Below are 21,789 nucleotides of genomic sequence, written 5' to 3'. Positions count from 1 at the left end.
GCCCGCCCGACGCCGCCGTCCGTCCTGCTTGTCGTTGCGTGGTCCGTCCGGCGCGGTCCGTCCGGATCCGCCTCCGGCGCAGCTTCCGCTCCGCCGCTCCCTCGCTGCCGCGCGCTCCCCGCCGCCGGTGAGGCGTGGAGTGGCCCTCTCCCTCCCTCCAATCCGGCTGGGCGACGGCGCCGTTCCTCCCGCTGGACGCCCCCTCCGTCCCTCGGTCCGGATCCGCCGCCGCCGGTGGGCCGTCGGGTGGAAGGACCGTCTCCCGCGCCGTCGCCCCCCGCATCCCCTTCGCTCACAGGTATGGATGCTACCCCATCCGTATGCCGCTAGTTAGCAAGTAGTGTCCTAATTACTACTAAGGCAGGTGTCAATCTCGATTCAATTTTTGCACCCAGCAGCAAAAAAGTGTAAAATGCTTCTTGTTTTTAGACATGCTGCTGTGCAACTGACTTGTTTGAGTAGATTAATCAAGAATTTAGCATGTCAAGTGCAATTGTGAGGTCTTGCATTTTTTTTCTGAACATGCAGGAGAAAGAGACCTTGCATTTGGAGCTTTTAGTTCTACAGCTGCACCAGTGCTTATCTTTTTAAGATGCATCTTGATGGAAGAGCTAGTGAATTTAGGTTCCATCTATGTTTGCCTCCACATATTGAAGTTGTGTATTAGTTTATTTTTTGTGTCTTCGAAGGTTAAAACTATCAGCGCCATTTATTCAATGTAGATGAAAGATAACAACTGTAAGGGGCAAGTCAGATGGATTGTTTAGAATTAACACCTTAGCAGAAACTTGGTATTCCAAATTCGATTCCAGTTCCCATGTTGGTCGAGGTTTCTTTATCTTGTGGATTCTTTTCACCTCAGATATGTGTAATCTGCCTAAGTGGCCTGTACATCCACCATATTGAACCTAGGTAGCATAAATCTCTTATGTTCATTTAACAATATGATCTTAGCATTATGTCAATCTCCGAAGTCTGAATTGTATTAGAATTTAGAACTGAATGGGTGGTATGTTCCTGAAGATGAGAACCTCGAAAAAAGTATTGTAAATTAAGTAATTTATTTTGGTTATCTAGGTAGCCGTTGAACCATGATCTTTTATGTTGTTCCCAAGTACATGTTATCGACCTTTTGTGGTCTGATGCAGAACTTGGCCATTGATTTATAGCAAACAAAGAATGGTAGCTTTCTATGTCTAGGTCAATATGAAAGTGTTTTGGGATGGCAGGATCCACTTTAGGTAATTGTCATTCTTGAATGATCAGTAAGTCATTCTTGATCAGTAGGATGCCAAAAAAAAAAACCCCTTGTCTGTCCTACTGATCAAGAATTCATTGTACTGATCCTGACTTTGAACAAAAAAAATGTGGTGTACCCAAACATCAAGTCTAGGCAACTCTTGATGTTACTGTCGCCTAAGTTATTTCCCTTATCTGTATTTTACTCTAGTGTTATCGAACATGCAAGATTGGAATAGCAATTTTTTGCCACTGATAGTCGAAGATGCAAGCTGAATGTCACATTGTGCTGACCTTGTGATTTCTTTTTGTCACCTTTCAGGCTTCAGGAGGAAGGGTGCAAGGAACACAACACTGAGGCAGATTGAAGGGTGCCCACACTGGCATCGTCATCGACTGGTTCCTGCTCTCCCCCCCCCCCCCCCCCGTGTGCCCGTACAATTTCCGCCACAAACGCCACAAAGCACCTGCTAAGGCAAGTAACAATTTCTTTATTTTACATTGCTTAGTTGTGTACGTAAGTCGTAGTTGTCCATAGATCGGTGCCATATAATTGCAGCTCCTGTGTGCTCAGATGAATAATCGTGCCAGCTGGGATGAGCCCACGACAAAAATTTTGCTGGACTTGTGCATTGAACAGAAGAACCAGCTCAACTAGAGCGATAGATGCCTCACTAAGTTGGGATGGAGGAATGTGCACTCCAGGTTCTGGGCAGAAACTGGATTGCAATTGGGAACGAAGCAGCTGCAGAACAAGCTCAGCAACTTGAGGAGGCAATTCTTCGGCTGGCGGGCATTGCAAACCTCATCTGGTTTAGGGCGCGACACACAAACTGGTGGTGTGTCTGCTGATGCCACGTATTGGGAGCGGGACCAACAGGTACGGACTTTGCGACGGCCCTAAGTTACTGATCGTCTTACTTGTACTGTTTTGTTTGCGATGCTGATATTTTACTTTGATGGGACATTGCAGGACACCCAGGCGAGGTCCCAGTCGAGTTCTGTGAAGCCTCCACCTTTCCTCAACGAGTTGTTTGAGTTGTATGGCCACGAACCCTAAGACAGGGGCACATTGCTGTCGGCCGGAGGTATTCGTGAGGACACACCTAGCATGGGGACTGAGGGCAATTTCGTGGACTTGGAGGAGGACCCCGCCCCTGCTAGTAGTGCTCGTGTTAGTGCTCGTGCCAAGTCAAAAAGGCCGGTCCGAGAGTTCTCTGTGGACAGTCCTACCAAAAAAAGAAGTGACAACTTGGAGCAGTACATTAGGGAACTATCTGAGAGTGTGGCCAAGCGGAGCCTGCTACGTGCGCCGAGTCTCCAGGAACAAATATCGCGTTGTCTTGAGATCCTAAAAGAAGATGGTATAGAGCAGGGGTCGGAGCTTCACAACCAGGCTATGTTTTCATTTGGGCAGAGCGCGGAGTGTCGGACCACGTTCATGGGGTTAGACACAAAAGATGCCCAATTGAGTTGGATCAATTTCTACTGGAACATGATGCACAAGAAGTGATGGTGCCCTGGTTATTTGTTAGCTTAGTTGCACTTGTGTTGTGTTGAACATTATTGTTAGCTTCTGTAATTTGTAGACGAGGTTGAACCTTTCTATGTGCGCCGAGTTGAACATTTTTAAGTTAATGATCGTTGAACCTTTCTCTGGTATGTTAGTGGTTGTTTTTGTTCAGGTGTATCTGACTGTTGACCATTTCTATTAGTTAGTTGTATCTGTTCAGTTATACGTATAAGTTTTGTTGCTAAGTTACTTTCAAGTTAAATTACGTTCAATTTTTTTGCAAACTAGTTGTACCTCCTCTCAGTATACAGAACGTTGTTCACCTTGTCTTATAAGCTGTGTTTTCATTTTCAACAGATACTTGAAGTATGAGTGGTGCAGAGGAACACAAAAGTGACACCGGCAGCGACAGCAGCTCTGTGTTCGATATGAAATGTTTAGGAGGAGCTACAGCCGCATATGCGGAGCTTCGCAGCATTCATCGGGCTAGACGGAACCCGCCTGTTGAGGTGCCAGTTGAGCTGCCACGCCTGACGGGTCGGCAATGGGTGGAGCTGAACCTCCGGGACAGGAGGCGGTGCTTCGATAATTTTTGTATGTATCCCGACACGTTCCTTCAGTTGCATGACATGTTGGTTAGCAATCATGGGTTGAAAACGTCGCAAGGGGTAGAATCTGTTGAGACGTTAGCTATGTTTGTGTGGGCATGTGCGACACAACAGGCTTGCCGTCAGATTAGAGAAAGGTTTGACCGGAGTTTGGACACAGTTAGTAGGAAGATGGCGCATGTGGCGAATGTAATGTATTCGTTTGCCCAGCAAGTCATCGCTCCAAAGGATAAAGCGTACTCTACGGTCAATCACAAGCTGACCCAATATGCACCGTTCTTTGATGGGTGCATAGGTGCTCTAGACGGTACGCACATTCCAGTAATTGTCGGGCGTGAGTCCCGTTTGGATTTCCTAAACAGAAAAGGATTCACGAGCTTCAACGTGTTAGCCATATGCGATATGGACATGCGATTCACGTACGTAGGAGCTGGGATGGCAGGCTCCTGTCACGACATGGCGGTTTTGCGTGACTGTATGTCGGCAACGACGTACCCACATCCACCTGCAGGTATGTGACTTGGAAGAGTGGCACATGTAGCTGGACTTGGAAAATGTGGTGCACTAATGTTGATTTTTTGTGATTACCTGCAGGCCGCTATTATTTGGTCGACTCGGGCTACGCCGTTCGCGAAGGGTATCTGGGGCCCTATAGAAATACGAGGTATCACCTCGAGGAGTTTAGCAGAAGGGCGGCGGACACATTGGAGGAGAAATTTAATTTTCACCATTCCAGTCTTCGCAATGTGGTGGAACGCGTCTTCGGTGTCCTGAAATCGAGTTGGCACATTCTGCGGGAAGTGCCACTATATTCAAGAGAACGGCAAACCAAGATTGTTATTGCTTGCTTTGCACTGCATAATTATTTGCTGGACCTTGCCAATGACAGTTCTGCAGGATCGTCCAAGGCGCGAGAACCGGACTATGCGGTGTCCGAATGGGTGGCAGCTAATGCTACACCTGATATGGGCAGTGTCCGAGATTGGATTGCGGCGGGAATCTCATTGATGTAGACGCGGGATGTATGTTGTGTACGTTCATGTTGTAATTTGTATGTACGAAATTGTAATATGTTGTGTGTAGGTTCGTACCCTCGAGTGTGTTTGTTATGTTTGCCGGCCACCATTTACATGGTGTAGTTGCATTTACCGCTACAAATTTTATTTTCGAACGTAGCAGCGCATCCGTAGGGAAACCACTTTGGGAATTGCTAAGGATAAGCTGTCACCGCTCCCTCCCTCCTATCGGTACAGGAACAAATTATTTTCTATTTTTTTAACAACCTTATATTTTTTAAGTATCAACAATTACCTTATGATTTGTAGTCCCACACCTTGTAATTATTTATTTTGTAAAAAAGAGTACGCAAATTAGACTTGATTAATTGGTTTCCTGCATAAATTTCATTTGTAACCGGACTAAGTTTAACCTTGGAAGTCATGTGGGCCAAACGGCCCGTTACCAGGCACACCAGGCGGGCCAAACGGCCGTTAGCAGGCTTAGCGGCGGCAGCAGCAGCAGCTGTAGCGCTGCAGCAGCGGCAGCGGCAGCCAGAAGGCTGCCGCTATAAGCGCTGCCGAACGAGCTGTGTGTTGAGGATTATACGTCATGCACGTTTGGCCCATCCTCTTGGAATTGGACAGGATTTGGGCCGAAATTTGAAAAAAAAAACATTAAAGAGATAAAAGCCTGGACACTTCCACGTGCACACAAACACTCAAGATGAAGCAAATGGTAGCAGATCAAATGCTTAGGATTACTCAAGTAGAAATGGATCAACGCGATGAACGGCGACTCGTCAAATATTCAGGTGTAGTAGCTAAATGCAGTGCTAGCAGCACACAGGTACAGCATGGGCACTGTTTAGTTATTGCATACTGCAAGAGTACATACACATAGTATAGTACAAAATGATAACTGGGCCTCTTTTCTACCTTTGCTTCATCTGAGCCCATACACATATATATGGTACAGAATGATATCTCCTCCAAGAAACACTTGCTTCGATTTGTAGCTTGAACCATACTAATTTATCTATAATTTACATGCACTATTTCTTGGGACATCTTGATGCAGAGAAACGTAATTGGTCACTAGCTTCCTGGAAATTCTTACCTTGCTTATACACTTGGCACTTAAGATCACACCATAACCTGCAACGATGTTACTAAAGATCTGTATACAAAAGGACCAACTTAGGGTGTGTTTGGTTGCATGCACCACATGATGCATGCATGGATGATCCTGGATGGGGTGGTTCGACCAATTTGCTTGTACCATATGGTTCACTCTAATTAGTAGAATAATGTATTAAGTGGGATGGTCTCATCCTGGATGAGTTGGTACAATTCACCCAACCAAACAAAAGGATCATTATTATTTTGAATCATTTCATACATGAATCAAATGATACAACCAACCAAACGCACCCTTAGAATGAGGACGAATGCAACATTCAGATTAAGTAACGTAGAACAACAGCACCAGGAGTAGAGACACATGCAAACTCTTCACCGCACGTTTGCAGCAAAGGCACAAGCATGGATGATCTCAGCTGATAGCTCAACATATATCCTTTAACATAAGCATCCACATCATATCACCAATGATAGCTTTACAAGGATAATGGTTTTTACTATTATTATTTTCTGTCACAACATTGTTTATGAAATTCAATTTGTGCTACTGCTTACTGTACCCCAGAAGGAGATTGATACGTATGCCAATACACAAACATCAAGATAACTTTACAATTTCCAATTTATTGGAGATATAATGATTTAAATTTATTTAGTCCAATATTAATTTGTAGTGTGGTTTGATGCTGTGATACAACCATAATCATTCTGCCATCCACTTGTTTGCTTGTCACCATGATATGGTCCTCACATATAGTTACATGGGCCTATCTCTCTTCGCAATACATCGGCGATACTCGCCAAGGGCTCAAATGGGGAACACGTTGCGGTAGTTGGGATAGTTGAAGACAACAGCGCAATTGAAGCATCCAACATGTTCCTACCATTGAAACACAAGCAAAGCTAGAAAATATCAGATGGGCCCTGAATCATCAAAGAACGATGTTAGATGGCTACGATGCTACGAAACTTCCTAATTTCAAAGGACTTCGGCAATTTAAAATAAGTATTCTTATTTCAAAAACTTAAGTTGAGTGAAGTTCGTTCCATGAGCTACCTGACTCACAGGCCAAAAGGCAGCCAGAATATGCCACTTTAATTACAATCACGTGATTAATGTCAGATGTATAAATGTGTTTCCTTTATAGCAACTAAATTATCAAGTTGCTACATATATAATATGTTGTAGCCACCCTTTATATCATTTGATCACATATTAAAATGTGAGCAAATGGCAATGTTAAGTCTCAATAAATAAATAGCTAATATGCCATCGGTTCAAAACTTCTGCTCAAACAAAAAATCAACATAAAAAGTTCACTCGTAGAAATAAAAGTGCTAATACCAATACAAATAAAATGGGAACATACTTGTTGGGGAAACTCTCCAGTTTCCAACTGCATATTACAATTCTTTTGCAGCACGATGCAGTGGAGTAGGATCTCTCTCAAACTGGTACTCAAATAAAGATAACAATTAATAGTCTAATAAACCGCATATTTTGATCATAAGTTATACCAAGAGCAAACAAATCACACCTGTCCAGCATAAATTAAAGCCAACATTGCCCAAGCAGTATTCACTGCATTAGCACAATCACCTTGAATATTTTGGTAAACCTGTTTTGTGTTACAAGAGAGAAAACTTAAGAGATGATAAATGCAAAATCACTTTATATTCCTAAAAAATCATTGCAAAAAATAGATATGTAAATGGAGAAGCACTTGCTACGCTTGAAACTGAGTTAGAGCGTGATTAGAAAAGAAAAGTCAATATATATACACAATAAACCCTTGACGTAATTTTGATTTAAATTTGTGCTAATAACATCATTACAAGTACGTGTCGATTTCTTATTAGTATCCTTTTTAGTTATCACCAACCTGGCAACCAAAAATGGAAGGATCTATAGCATTAGACGATTACCTGAGTTATCATAGAGACATGGCTTTCTCCCCATCCACCGGTACTGAGCTGCTTTGACAATAGGAACTGGCATGCATTTCTAATGGAAGAGTTATTCTCGTACGTTCTTCCAGCAGCAATTAATCCTTTAATTGAAAAGCAGATCCCATAGGTGAAACATACACCCCAAGTTCCCAACATGCCATGCCAAAGAACTAATTGTGTTATTAATTATTGAAGTGGAAAGAAATTAATTCTAAGTGAAGTAAAATGCTACATTGACAAACCATGAACCATCTTCGTTTTGTCTGTTCTCAATAAATCTTGTTGCATTTCCGATACAATTTTCTATCTCTTTTGTTCGGTAACCAGGATGTAGTTTTGTGAACAATACCAGAGCTTGAAGAACTGATCCAGTGCATTCTGGGTATCTATAAAATTATGGTACACTGTGAATAATTTCAACTGAGTGAAAACTGTGTTAGCAATATTTTTTCTTAATAATATGCCATTTTCATCACTTACGGATAATCGACGACACTATTTGGAAAATTGTCACAAGGATGGAGAATCTAGCATTAATAAAAGTATATGCCAATCAGTCAATGCAGTAAAACTTGAAGGTGTACTAAAAATAAACAATAAACTCACACAATACAAAGCTCAAAGCACACACAATACAAAGCTCAAAGCACAGCTAAAGAATTTGTAATATTGAAGTGCACTAACTACCAAATTGGAAAACCGCAAACTTCAGTAAAGGTAACAAGGAGATGAGTTGAAATACCATATAAATTAGAATGAATATAACCTAATACTACCTCCATTTTTTATTTGTTGTCCTACCTTACCATCAAACTTTTAAAGTTTGATCCAAATCTTTAAAATTATCAAAAATGGTTATAGGAAGAATTACATTACTATAATCATCTTTAGAAATGCTATCATGATATGCAGGACGTTTGCTACCCGTACTAGTTTACAAATGTTTTCACAAAGAAATGCACGCAGAAACTTACCTCTACCCAAGAAGAAGTTCTTTGGGGTTCATATGTAGAAAAACTACCATCTTTGTTCTACAGTGTAAAGAAATTACTCATTAGTAGATGACCTTTGCGGTTAGAACCATGGCAAGAGAAAGATACTTATTTCAAGGGTCAAGAATTTCATATTACTTTACTGTTGGTCAAAGGCTTAACCTAACGAATGTAAAAATACCAATTTTGTTTCCAAAAGTTACATACCCATAAAGTATCTGTTGGTCAAAGGCTTGACCTAATGAATGTAAAAGTGCCAATTTATTTTGTATTTAGAAGTTATATACCATAGAGTATCATTGGTCAAAGGCTTGTCCTAACAAAATAAAATATGCTTTACATCTCTAGACGGAGAGAGTACTTTCTAAATTTTATTACTATCCAATTATAATTCTATTACTATCCAAAGTCTGTATGGATCCAAATTAATAGCTATAATGCTGTAAGTTTTGATTCCCTCACATAGAACTAGTCCCATTATCCCCGAGCCCCATAAGTTTGGCTGGGCGTATTCATTTTGTATCAGCATGATGACTTTCATGCTAATTGTGTTCTCTCGTGCTGTATTTCCCTAAAAAAGGATGAATTTCATGCTATACACAAAAATGCCCCGTGTATACCATTTCTTCCATCAACTGTCCCAAACATTCTTGTATGAGCTGTCCCGAACATTATTATATTATATCTCACATGTCAGTTCAAATTATTTCTTTTATTAATATTACTAATACATGATTATTTCTTTTATTAGTATTACTAATACATGATTAACTTTTGTGTAGTTTTCATCTCTTTCCTAACCAACTAAACTTGCCACGGCTAAAAGAATTATTTTTAAGGCGCTCCCTGAGCGGTCTTCATTGGAGACTAGGGTACCGGACAGGGGGCTCGAACCTCTACTGGCTCAGCTCCTCCCTTAGTGGACTATTGTACATGTCGTTTAGTGACGAGGTCTTAACTCCACGGACATTACCTTGCTTCCAGCGGTTAAGCAGATGTATTGTGAGCTCTCATCTTCATAATGGACATGCTCCATGAGGTATTTTAGAGCTTTCTCCCTCGTCTTATTCAGCTCTTAAAATCAGGATAGATAATCACTCCACAGAATCAGAAGAAGCTACTTTTTCAGCTCCCAGCCTCTTAGTTCATTTCAGAGAATCACTTCACATAATCAGTAGAGAATCACTTCTCTCTAGAAAACTGTTTGGTAGAGCTCCTGCTAGATTTAGAAGAGAATCAGCTCTAGGAGTTGTGCCAAACACACCCTGATTCTGTGGCTAAAACTGATTTTTTTAATTCTCCAGCATAAACTCTTAAAATTAGGATGGGCAATTACTTCCCAGAATCAAGAGAAGCTACTTTTTTTTAGCTCCCAGCCTCTTAGTTCACTTTAGAGAATCACTTCACAGAATCAGCAGAGAATCACTTCTCTGTTTGGCAGAACTCATGCTAGATTCAGCAGAGAATCAGCTCTGGTAGCTCTGACAAACACACCTTAAAGTGAATTTATCCTTTTCTTCTTGTAGCGAGTCTTGCATTGTGAGCTTTAACGAGGAGACGTTAAAAATAGTCTCTAATTAGTAATATATGACAATTATTATCAATGATCGTAAGTCTACCGAAGTCGAGTGCGGCAGGGGACTTCAACATGCAAATGATGTAATGGTAGAACACTGTAACACCAGGAACAGACAGCAGAGAGACATGTAAACTGTTCATTGCAAGTTGCAGCAAAAGGGCGTATGATGCAGCACATGCATGGATGAAGCGAAGTGATATCTCTATCGCCTACATGATCATCCATGTAACCAATGAAAGCTTCACACGGATTAGATATTTTATTTTAGTCGTTCCACCCACGTTTCTATCACAACATTGATTATGTAACTAACTTGGGATTATACTGTATTCTTAAGTAGAAAGATATGTATAATAATTTCTTTTGAATGTACGTAGAAGAGCCGTGTATCTTTGTTACGATGAAACAAATGTTTGTTACAATACACAAGCGGATGCTTATGCTAAGAAACTGATGAACAGCCAGAAACTGATGAACAGCCAGAAACTGTAAACTGTTCATCTTTGCATTACAATATCGAGTTAACTTTACAGCCTCACAGTATACATGTGATACGCTAGCTGATACATGATAGCAGATACCATTCTGCTAATCACCTGGAGATACAACCGTGTGGATTTGTTTAGGGCAATGTTTGAAGTGTAGCTCGGGTATATATTATATCCTAATTGATAGTTCATAGCCATGATTAGTTCGTCACCACTCACCATGCTATATGCTCACACGGGCCCACTACTCTTGTTTGCGCGAAGGCAACGACGATATTCCCCAAGAGCCCAAATGGGGAATATGTTGCGGTAGTTTGGGTAATTGAAGAAAAGGGAGCAGTTGAAGCATCCGACATGTTCCTGCCATCAAAATGCAAGCACAGTCAAAAAAACTGATGGACCTTGGATAATCAAAGACAAAGACACCACAAGAATGCCTGTGAAATTATGCATCGCTTAAATAGCCAAATAGATTATTTCAAAAGTCCCCATCATACCAAATAAAGCATGTCAAATTTATGAAGTTACTAGAATTAGACAATAATATCTTAACATCACCTCATAGTATCTTGAGCACGCTAACAGAATTGCAGTTGTGTGATTACTTCAGATGTATAGGCCGTGACGTTTTTTTTAGAGCATGTGCAGTTGTGTGATTACTGTCAGATGTATAGGGGTGATTTTTTTGGGAGCATGCAAACTGGAAATATATCAAATTATTACATATACTTGCCATTAGTCACCCATTTATATCATTTGATCACATATTCATACGTGAGAAAATTGGGTGTTTATAATTAATGTGCAATATGGCCATGGTCCTAAACACTACATTCCGTTAAGTTTCTGTTCAAACTAACAAGCTCGCTTATTCATATAAGTTGCCATTTACACAAGTGGAAACCTACTTGTTGGGGAAACTCTCCTGTCTCCAACTGCATATTGATCATTTCTTTTGCAGCATGATGCAGCGGTGCTGGATCTCGTTCAAACTGGTATTCAAACAAAGATATGTGACTAGATTTATAAAATGCATATTATTGTCAAAATTTAAATCAAGCACTAGCAAATTGTACCTGTCCAGCATTAATTAATGCCAGCATCGCCCAAGCTGTATTCACTGCATGAGCATGGCTACCTTCGATGTTCACATAAACCTATTTAGTATTACAAGGAAAAAGAAAAAAAGTTAAATGACATGCAAACTCTTTTATACTCTTGAAGTAGAAGTTTTGGACAATGCGTTAAATACTGGAACTGGAGCAATTCTTATTGCAAAAGAAACTGAGTAAGAGCAGGCATAGAAGAGTTAGTTTCAAGCATATACAATAAATTCAATGAATGACTAATGATTCAAATCCATTCTAACTAGTCGGATTTACCATGGAGTATCATATGTGTCAATTTGTTAGTAGCATGTTAAAAAAAATTGTATCCTCAATCCTCATCAGTAGTCACCAGCGAGGCAAACCAGAGCTAGAGGGATCTAGAGAAGACGAATGAAAAGTACCTTAGTTTCATTAGATACATGGCTTTCTCCCCATCCACCTGTACTGAGCTGCTTTGACAATAAAAAGTGGCAAGCTTTCCTGATGGAAGAGCTGTTCTCGTACGTTCTTCCAGAAGCAACTAAACCTTTAATCGAAAAGAAGGCCCCATAGGTAAAACATACACCCCAAGTGCCTAACCTGCCAAACAGCCAAGTGTGTTATCAATTGTTGAAGTAAAATATATATGAGTAAGGTAAGTCAGCAAATGACGCATTAGGACAAACCATGAACCATCTTCCTTTTGTCTGCTCTCAATAAATGTTGCTGCCTTTCTGACAGATTTATTGATCTCTTCTGTTCGATAACTAGGGTATAACTCTCTGAACAGTATCAGAGCTTGTAGCACAGAGGAAGTGCATTCTGGGTAACTGCCAATGTAGTACACCATGAGTATATCTTCAGCTAAATTGGAAATTTTTGTTAAAAGTTTGTTTGCTAAACAATACGTCATTTGTATCACTTACGGATAATCGACGACCATATTGGGAAAACTCTCACAGGGATTTAGAATCTAGTTAATTAACAGAAATACGTCAATATGGTGGAACTGGAAACAGTAATATGTAAATAAAAAGCCAAGATAACTGAATTAAAAGTACTGATGCATCTTCCTAAGGGGAAAAAACATGAATATGAGCAGAAGTTCGTAAAAACTTACCTCTATCCAAGAAGAAGTCCTTTTGCACTCGTATGTAGAAAAGGTACCATCTTTGTTCTGCAGCGTAATGATTAAACATTAAAAGATGATCTTGACAGCTTAGAACAGCAAGTCCTATAAATTTTAAAGTGTCATAGAATCCATAACATAGTCAATAACATTTCAAATTTATTTGACTGACTGCTAAAAGGTGAAAAAATTCATAAATGCGCAGGAGAGCAAAACGAATTGTGCAGATTGTAAGCAAAGATGTCATATTCATAGCCATATTCATACATGTTAGTTCCCTAATAAAATTATTCAGGGGCATGAATGAATGCATGAATTGGAATGTCATTTAAGATGACTCATTTAAGAGAATTCATACCACAAAAGATAAAAGGCAATCAACAGCGTCATGCAGCCTTTCTCTTCCTACCGGATCACCAATATGGTTGCTTGCAATGTTTGACAACAATAGTACAGCCTGTAAATAAAGTTAAAATAAGTTCCTTTTGTATAGAGAGAATGAGAAGGTATAGAAAAAATTGACAGAAAAAGGTATGCAAATTAACAACAGAGAAAGCTGAGCATCTTATAACATTGCTGTTTACACACTTTACATTCACTAATTAAGATTAGGTTATGTGGTACCCAGTAACTAATCCGATCACTAGTTTTACTCATCCATATTAAGGCAAAATAAAAGGTGAACAAGAATCCAACAACCTCAAGAGCTTCTCCTGTAGTGTCAGATACAGCCCACCCATTGTCTGCAGATGAAAGAGTCCATGAACCCTTTGATCTATGGCGATGCCAGTAACTTTGGTCACCAGGATGATTCCTCAGAACCTGTGAGTACACAAATGCATGTTGTGTTAGATACTGCAATGGTTAGTTTAGAACATGAGTGATTTGAATAATGAAACCTGTGAATGTTTCATGAACTCATAGGCTCTCTGAATAGTTGGAATATACTCGTTGACAAGATCTGTAGCACAAAATGCTTGAATTATGAATGCTGTCTCCCAGCTCTGACAGCCATCATATACCTACGATAATACAGCTGCCCTCAAAATATAGTTATATATTTAATAAATACAACATACTTATCATCGTGCCAAGACATTTCTACTCTAATTTTAAATGACAACATATCAAATGCTCTACTGTCTACTAACTGATGGTTAGGCAATGCACATAGGGAGAGTCTTTCTTTATCATCCCCTGCAATTTAAAGGGAAGCATTACCTGTGTGTTCTGGCATACTCGTATCACGTGCTATGAACATTGTTGAAGTAAATTTACCATTAATTATTCCTTGTAAAGTTGGAGTAATGACAACATTAACTAGCCAATGGAAAAGAACTATGATAGCAATAGTGCACTTATTGATCAAGTCGGTATGATGATGCTAGCAAGTACTTGAAGTGCATGAAACAGGAAAAACTTGTACCTGTGCCTTCATGCCATCTTCTGAAAGCCACAAGAAATCAGGTACCCTTGCAAGGTGACGCTTAAATGCATCTGACTTTGGATCTTCTACCCAGCAGCAGACCATGTTTAGAGCCTAAATAGCAAAGCAACAATATTAACAGGCACCGAGCACCAGTCCAAAATGCACATGATAGTTAACAACAGAGTATATACTAGATCATAAAGCAAAAGGTAAGAATACCACAACATCATGGCAGTATAGCCAAGGTAAACTGCAGGTTGTGAGGAATCAACTTTTACTGTCGTTTACCTTGCTGACAGAGCATATGCAAACATACTGAGTGTTCTCATCTTCATAATGTATATGCTCCATGAGGTTGTCCAGGGCTTTCTCTCTCAGCTTGTTAACAGGCCAACTGCTCAACACTGGTTCCACACACCAGTAGAGTGAAGTCCAAACAGCACTCTGCAACTCTGTACGTGGACAGAGGAGATCCTCCTGAATTGACATAAAAAAAGGCTTAAGGAAAAAAAGATCTTCATATCAGTTAGAACATTGTTGCGAGTAGAGCAACCTAACATTCTCTTGCGGTTTTACTTTGTGATAGTTTACATGACAAATAAAAAAAATTATATTGCTGGTTTTATTTTTTAGATAGAAGCATGGAACTATTAAATATTTTTAGTTTGCATGCGTGCGTGTGGAGGGAGAGAGGGAGGGGCCAGGTGTTTGCCTGTTAGGGCTGCTTGCCATCCAACTCTAGTAGTCTAGTATGTTGCAGCCCACATCTGTCCTGGAACGAGCCTTTTTACACTGACAGACTATCCAAAACCACAGCCCAGTCATAAATCAAGATCCTGCCCCACCTATGCTCAGGCACAATCTGTTGGCCCAAACCGGGAGGAAGCCTTGCTGCACCTCTAAAGCTAGCCCAAGAGGTGAGGGACTACCCCACTTTTATGTTGGTTCAACTCTCCCCCCACAACCAATGTGGGACTATTCCCAACACAATCCAGGCAATTTGCCCAGCCCAATTAATCTTTACTTCGTTTACCACAGAAAGAAAAAGTAATGTATCAAAGGGAATTTTAAGGATTATCAATCTGTTACTAGGTGCTTGAGAATTTTGTGGCATATCCATTAGATGAACTTCACTGAGTGGCAAATTGTCAATTTTTCAATCATCGAAGGCATGTATGCAGATAGTGAACTGTTGGAGCTGCAAAACTGGAAGAAATTTGACAAACCTTTGCACAGGCATTACGGGCCTTGCTCCAGTCAATCTTGACATAACAAGTGCCATAAATCTCCTCTCTTAGTGCCAGTATAGTTGGTGTAATTGGCCCAACAAATTTCTTTCCATATAGATAAGCCATTGGCAGATACACCATACGGGCTAAACACCAGAACTTCCCTAAAAGAACAGAGCTTAAGATCTATGTGTCCAGTGCATTGTACGCTGGAGGTTGGAATTGTATCATTACAAGGAAGGAATACCTGGATGAAATGGCAGAAACTGGGGAGCCAGCCATAGTTCAGGGAAAATTGGATTATTTCCAGACCAATCATACACTCCAAGTATCTGCAGTTAATCCATAAAATAGATTGGGTCAGTTATAGTGATACCAAGGAATTAACGACTACAAGTAACATGGTACTCCGCCACCCCTCTAACCAAGGGTTCTAAAATGTAACACGAAATAATCACATATACACTCTGGTGCATACCGAAAGCCATATCTTTCCCCATTGGGGCACTAAAGTTGCACCACCATGGGATAAAATCCAAGCACGCCCTTTAGCCAATGCACCATCCTCGTCGTTTGGTTCCTCACCGAGAAGCCTCAAGGTTATGTAGTTTGAGCATGTTCCAAACATGCTGCTTGAGCCCAAGATAAGTGTGCCCCATCCACCATCTTCATTCTACATATTATTCGTTTTTGGGGGGAAAAACTTGACTTAGTTGGGACCTTATGCAAGCTGTGCATAAGTGCATATGGCACGGTCTAAAAGCAAACTTTTGCATAAGTTCCCAACTAAGTGTGAAGACTAAAAGCATCAGTAGACAAAATGCTAAAGTCAGACCAAAATGCTACTAGGCCATTGACATGGGTAGGCCTGGATCCCCAGCCATCCAACAAGAAGTCCTTGAAGAGAGATCTAGTCTACGAGAATAATGCCATGCCTGATGATTGTAGATGTAGCGGCATATCTCGCACCGATGTTCTGGTGATATGACAGCATTGAGTGAACCGGTGACGTGCAAAGCAAATATCTGCAAGTGAATACACACATATGTGTAATCCTTATCAGTTTGTACGGAATAACTAATAGTACTCAACGAAAAAAGGGGGAAGTAAAAAAATTGCACATAGATGTCTTGAAAAAATTATATGCACATGGTGTTGTGTTTACGGAAGGCGCACCAAGGCGGGCATTATGAACATGACCCCGCTGAAATCACCGGGCCAGTGCCCATCACTCGCTTGCAGTGAAGAGAACTGATCCAGAGCTCGCCTCAAGGAGTTCAGTGCAATTTCTTCAGTGACTTGCTCATCCTTCTGAAGCTTGATCCGTGGCAGATCCCGTCGGTGGCTGCTTTGCTTCGCACACTGCAAGAATCAAGGTCGCGTATTGCGTGACATAGGTTAGCTACCAGAAGTATGTGTAAGAAGACATCAAAAAATGGAAGAGCGGAATTGAGGAAATCGACGAGGACGAGCTGCTTGCCACGGAGAGACCTTGCGACTTGCGCGTTCTCACCTTCCGCGCCGCGCTCTAACAGCTTCCCTGGCGACCGCTCTCGCCGCAACGGCCGCCGCCACCCGCGCTGCATCCCCCGCGGCCCCCACGAGGCTCACGGTCCAGGCCTTTACCTCCCCTCGGCGGCGGCCCCTCTCGCCGGCGACACATTCCTCCGCCGCGGCGAGACTCACCGCCGCCCGACACACCGCGGTGTGTCCCGACCCGCTGTGTCCATGAAAAGTTTATGAGGTTCCGGCCTTATTTGACCACTAATTTTATTTGGGCTAGCCAACAATGGGGGGCCGACTCCCCATTCTCGTATGCTTTTCTTTCAATTTTTTTTCTGCCTGCCATACTCTCGGACCCGCCAAAAAGTCTACCGCTACCGGCGATCCAAAGTTTCTACTCATCAATCCAAATGTTTTTGACGCAAATTGATTTTTTTCCTCAGGAATTTAAATGCAATGCCTGATTTTTCTGTGCTATGAGAGCGAACAAAAGTGATGGTGGTGGTTCATCGGTCTTGAGCTTCTAGTGCACCGTTTTTTTCATTCATCATGGACCAGTTTGATGATCCAAATCTGTATATTTAGATGCATTTGTACACCTGTCCAGTAGATTTTCCACTAAGAAGAGGTATTCTCTAACATGTCCTGGGTTAGACTGCCTTTGGAAATCATTTTCCACGAGGTTAAAAAGGAAATCTAGAAAATAAGAATGGAAAAGAAACATTACATACAAATAGATTAAATGATAACTAGCACTACTGAAAAAGCGAGCATTCATCGATGACGTTAGTACTGGCTGAACTTTGGGCCGGTACTAATGCGTGGAATTAGAATATTGATGACGTTAGTACTGGTTGAACTTTGGGCCGGTACTAATGCGTGGAATTAGAATGGGTCCAAATTTAGGGTCCTCGGAGGTAACTTTTAGTACCGGGTGGTGTTGTTATTTGGTAAAGCCGCGGACATTCAGTGACTCTATACTAAAACGTACCCTTAGTACCGGGTGGTATTATGACCCGGTACTAGTTCTTTTTTTAAGACATGCATATCATGTTTTTCATTAAGAAGAAGAGAATTACAACGATGCAACTTCAGGAGAAATCCCAAAGCGCAGAGTCACAAGAACCACCACCTAGGACCAACAACAAAAACACAACAATACTAAAAGGAAACCACAACACCGCCACCACACTAAATGTGACCTAAGACGACTGAAATCTGCAAGAGATAAGGACACTATGAACACACGCACATCACCAATAGCCTAAAAACCCGGAGCTAGCGGAGGTAGAGCGAGAATGTTATGCAAGACGATGCCTCCAAGGGGGGAAGCGCCGCCAACACCGCCATCATCTGTCTGCCCACGAAGGAGTAGACCAAGTTTTCACCTAGCAAAACCAAATGGATTTGGTGCCCGCAACAACGCCCCCAACGAGGTGAGCTACGTTAAAGGAACGCAACTGTTGTCGGCAGTGGCGAATGCCGGGCAAAACTTTCTCAAAGACCCTCAAAACCAACTCCACGCAGCCGACCGCTAAGGCTTGGATGAGAGGCAAATCGATGGGATGATAGCGAGCAATCCACGGATGATGGGGAATATCTGCAGGTCAGCAACCGCCATCTCGATGACAACCATCAGCAGAAGAGCGAGCGACCTAAGAAAGAGCGACCCACTACGGTAGGGCGGGAGGCTCCGGCGGAAAGTGGGTCATCCACGGGCCATCCTTGAAGAGCGACTGGAGCATGACCAGGGTGAGGTAGGGTGAAGGGAGGGGGGAAAGGAAGGGAAGGTTAGGAGGAAGGGGTTAGGATCGTGCATGGCCGTCGGCAACAACACCACCGCTAGCAGCCGGTGACACGGGGAGCATGGATCCGGGCAAGTAGGAGCCCAAGCTGGCGAAGAGCGACCAACAACCATGGTACAGGGCAAGGGGACGCCAGTGGAAGACGAGCACACCACGCAGATTGACCAAGCCCATGAGCCCCGCTGCACTAGATCCAGGACTGGAGCATGACCCCACCGCTGCACCAGATCCAGGACTGGAGCATGACCCCACTAAGGGCGCTGCCTCCACGCCCGTGTGCGGCCGCCCGGCGACCCCTGTGACCATCCGGTGACGCACCCAAGAAAAGGCCGAGCCTAGCAGAGGTGGCTACGACGGTGTACGGGTTCCCAAACCTGCAGCACTCCGCGCACGCGTCCCACGGCCCACCGCCGACCCCAGGCATGGTGGAGGAGGAGGGGCAGGCGGTTCCTGTGCCCGCGAGCCACCCCACGGCGGTGGAGGGGGAGAGGGAGGTGGAGGCGACGCCCCGCCAGAATCTGACCGCCGAGCGTCGCCCGTCGAAGCCTTGGCTCCGGCGGCAGCGACAGGGAGCAGGGATGGCGGACCTAGCAGCAGCTGCCCGAGCCGCTGCACCCCCACATCCTCTTTGTGCCGCGGAGGCGGCGCCCCCATGTGGCGCCCCAAGCTGCCGCGCCAGCGGTGGCAGCACCAAGACGGTTCGCGCGACCGGGATTCGGAGGAGGTGTCCACGTGGCGGCAGGCGGCGGGGCTGATGGCTTGGCAGAGCACGAAGAGCCGAAGGCACGGCGGAGCAAAGAGCTGAAGGCACGGCGGAGGGGGGAGCGACGCTCAGAGCACTGGCGACGGACCTGGGTGGTTAGAGTGCACAACCAACACCTCCCCCCTAACTAGATATTCGAACCTGAGTGGTTAGAGTGCACGACCAACACCTGCCCCCTAACCAGATATTGAGTACTTTGAGATAAGGAGCATCACTACCGGCTCCTTGTATCAACCGTCAATCGAACAAAACAGGTTAGTTATCCTCTTTCGTTCTCTCTTATATCTGATTTCATCTCCCTTTATTTCCTTTTTCTCCTTGTTTTCCCCCATTCAGATAGTGCACCAAGAAGCCCTTAGAATGGACCTGAAACAAGAATGGTGAAATATAGAGGCGAGGAAAAATCATATGGCAAAATGACAAAAAGGAGAAGTGAAGCAAGGCGGCACGGGTTCAAGGTCAAGCTTGGAGCCGCCTACTGAGGAAGATGCTATCTGCCTGGGACGTGGTACTTGTCCGTACTAGCTGTAACTCCACTTTCTTGGCTTCATGGCTTGGATTGGATGGACCCAGCAGGTGGTGGTGTGGCAGGTCAATCAGCTACTATAGTTAGCTTGTGTTTGTTTTTGGATGGAGTGCCCACTTTTTTATGGGTTGGGTTCAACCCAAACCATGTTTGGACGAGAGATGTTCGTTACAGTTTTTATTTGGTTGAAGGTGTTGAAAGGGATGGGATGGATACCATTTTAACACCATTAGTAATGGGTCCCACGTGTCAGCTGCGGGCCTATCTGTCATCCTCTTTTTTTACCTCACCTTCTTCTTCGTCCTCCCTCCACAAATCTCCTCTACCCCCACTAGTTGGTCCCCTACGGGCCCAAACCTGGAACCCCCGAGCACGACGAACCCCCTCCCTCCACCCGTCGCCGCCTTCTCCCGCTCACCACCGCTTGCGTCGAGGCGCAGGAGGAGTGGCACCCGCTCTCGCTCTCCGCCGCTACCTCTCCCTCCCGTTCACGCTCCCCGTCGGCCAGACCTTCCTCTGGCGCCGCACCTCGTCTGGCTGGCAGTGGGGCTCGAGCTTGCCCGGCCGGCAGCGGGGCTCGAGCTCGCGGGGCTGGCGGCGCGGGGCTCCAGGCGTGCATCGACCTCCACAAGCGGACGGAGAGCAACGCCGTTGATGTGGGTCGAGTGCATCCGCCAGTTTTGGTTATCAACCCGTTCTAACCCAGTTCGACTCCCAAACCAAACACACCCTTATTGTCCGGCCACTTTTATCCCACTTTATTTGATTTATCTTGATTGTTTCAATTAAAGTTTTTCACTACGGTACTCCAATTACCTCCTAGGAGGTAATACTTCGAACAAATCTGAACCTTTGAATATTACAAGAGATAAAAAATATTTATAAAGAAAAAAGAAACAGCCGGTGGTTACCACCATATGCATGTACGTGCTTCCGTAGATCTAGGAACTGATTTGCATGTATACATGTAGTTTGTTTCCTTTTCATTCAACTAGCGGCAAGATCAGGTGTGTACAAGAACAAGAGTCGAAGGTAATTGTATCAGGTGCGCGGACTTTTTTTTTTTTGGAAAGACACGGCGTCCTAGGAGGTAATTAGCCATCCATAGATATCTGGCTAAACGGATGGTCCACAGTCACTTTGAAGTACCGTAGCAAAGCCCGTTTTTCAAACAAAAAAGTTGTTTCAGGTAATGAGAGATACCGGCATGGTGGTGGGTGTGATGAGAATGAGATAAGATACCTGCATGCGCATGAGAAGATCAGCAGACTCTCTACGCTGGAAGCGGTGGTCGGTGAAGTCCTGACGCAGCCTCTCCACCTCGGCGTGCTCCTCCGGCGTGCCGCCGTCGGGGTCGAACTCCCACACCGCCCTCCCTAAGAAGTTGTTGGTCGACCGCAGCCATGGCCTGCCGCCTTCCGCCACCTTCAGCCTCCACATGCCTCTGCTTCCAATCTGCTGTGCTAGCTACCTAGCCAAAATGTAAAGCCTCCTCACTAAGATTTGATGTATAAGGGGCAGTTTGAGTCGCTTATTACACATCATATCTTCATAACAGCAAAATTATAAGACTCAGTCCACTCGAGGGAGCGGGAAGGGTGATGCTGCCGGCCCGCGCTCGTAAGAATGGCGAGTGTTTAGTGACGTGACGCCAAATGGCAAGTGCTCCGTTTCCTTCTTAAAAAAGATGTCAAACAGCCTAGTAGGTGGGGATAGGGCACCCTTAATTTTTTTTTGCTGAACAAGGTACCCGCTATTTAATCTATACCGAATATTAAAGAGCGGATGTTTCTTCCAACCGTCATTTTTT

At 43.4% G+C, this 21,789-nt stretch overlaps 1 protein-coding gene and 1 pseudogene across 4 annotated transcripts; both read right to left on the bottom strand.

The window, feature by feature from the left end:
- Nucleotides 1-5,870: 5,870 nt before the first annotated feature.
- Nucleotides 5,871-9,476, bottom strand: LOC117853568 (achilleol B synthase-like; annotated as a pseudogene).
- A 913-nt stretch (nt 9,477-10,389) lies between these two features.
- LOC117864489 (achilleol B synthase) lies at nt 10,390-21,460 on the bottom strand. Of its 4 annotated transcripts, XM_034748615.2 has the most exons (19): nt 21,222-21,460; nt 16,559-16,744; nt 16,318-16,407; nt 15,861-16,055; nt 15,630-15,714; nt 15,380-15,546; nt 14,442-14,630; nt 14,151-14,264; nt 13,624-13,746; nt 13,424-13,546; nt 13,083-13,181; nt 12,716-12,772; nt 12,522-12,568; nt 12,282-12,425; nt 12,018-12,195; nt 11,584-11,664; nt 11,416-11,499; nt 10,727-10,867; nt 10,390-10,615 (listed from the first exon to the last, which is right to left on the bottom strand). In XM_034748615.2, exons 1-18 carry the CDS (start codon nt 21,417-21,419, stop codon nt 10,739-10,741), a joined length of 2,289 nt encoding a protein of 762 aa, XP_034604506.1. In that variant the 5' UTR covers nt 21,420-21,460; the 3' UTR covers nt 10,390-10,615; nt 10,727-10,738. The 4 variants fall into 4 exon arrangements, with proteins under 4 accessions (XP_034604506.1, XP_072148224.1, XP_034604521.1 ...); XM_072292123.1 differs by having other exon boundaries at nt 10,390-10,867; nt 21,222-21,459; XM_034748630.2 differs by lacking the exon at nt 21,222-21,460 and adding an exon at nt 16,874-17,097 and having other exon boundaries at nt 10,390-10,867.
- Nucleotides 21,461-21,789: the final 329 nt, after the last annotated feature.

This window comes from Setaria viridis, chromosome 1 (genome assembly GCF_005286985.2).
Source record: "Setaria viridis chromosome 1, Setaria_viridis_v4.0, whole genome shotgun sequence".
Taxonomy (NCBI): Eukaryota; Viridiplantae; Streptophyta; class Magnoliopsida; order Poales; family Poaceae; genus Setaria; species Setaria viridis.
The sequence above is the reverse complement of the archived record's forward strand: the minus strand, read 5'-3'. Positions and strand labels throughout refer to the sequence as shown.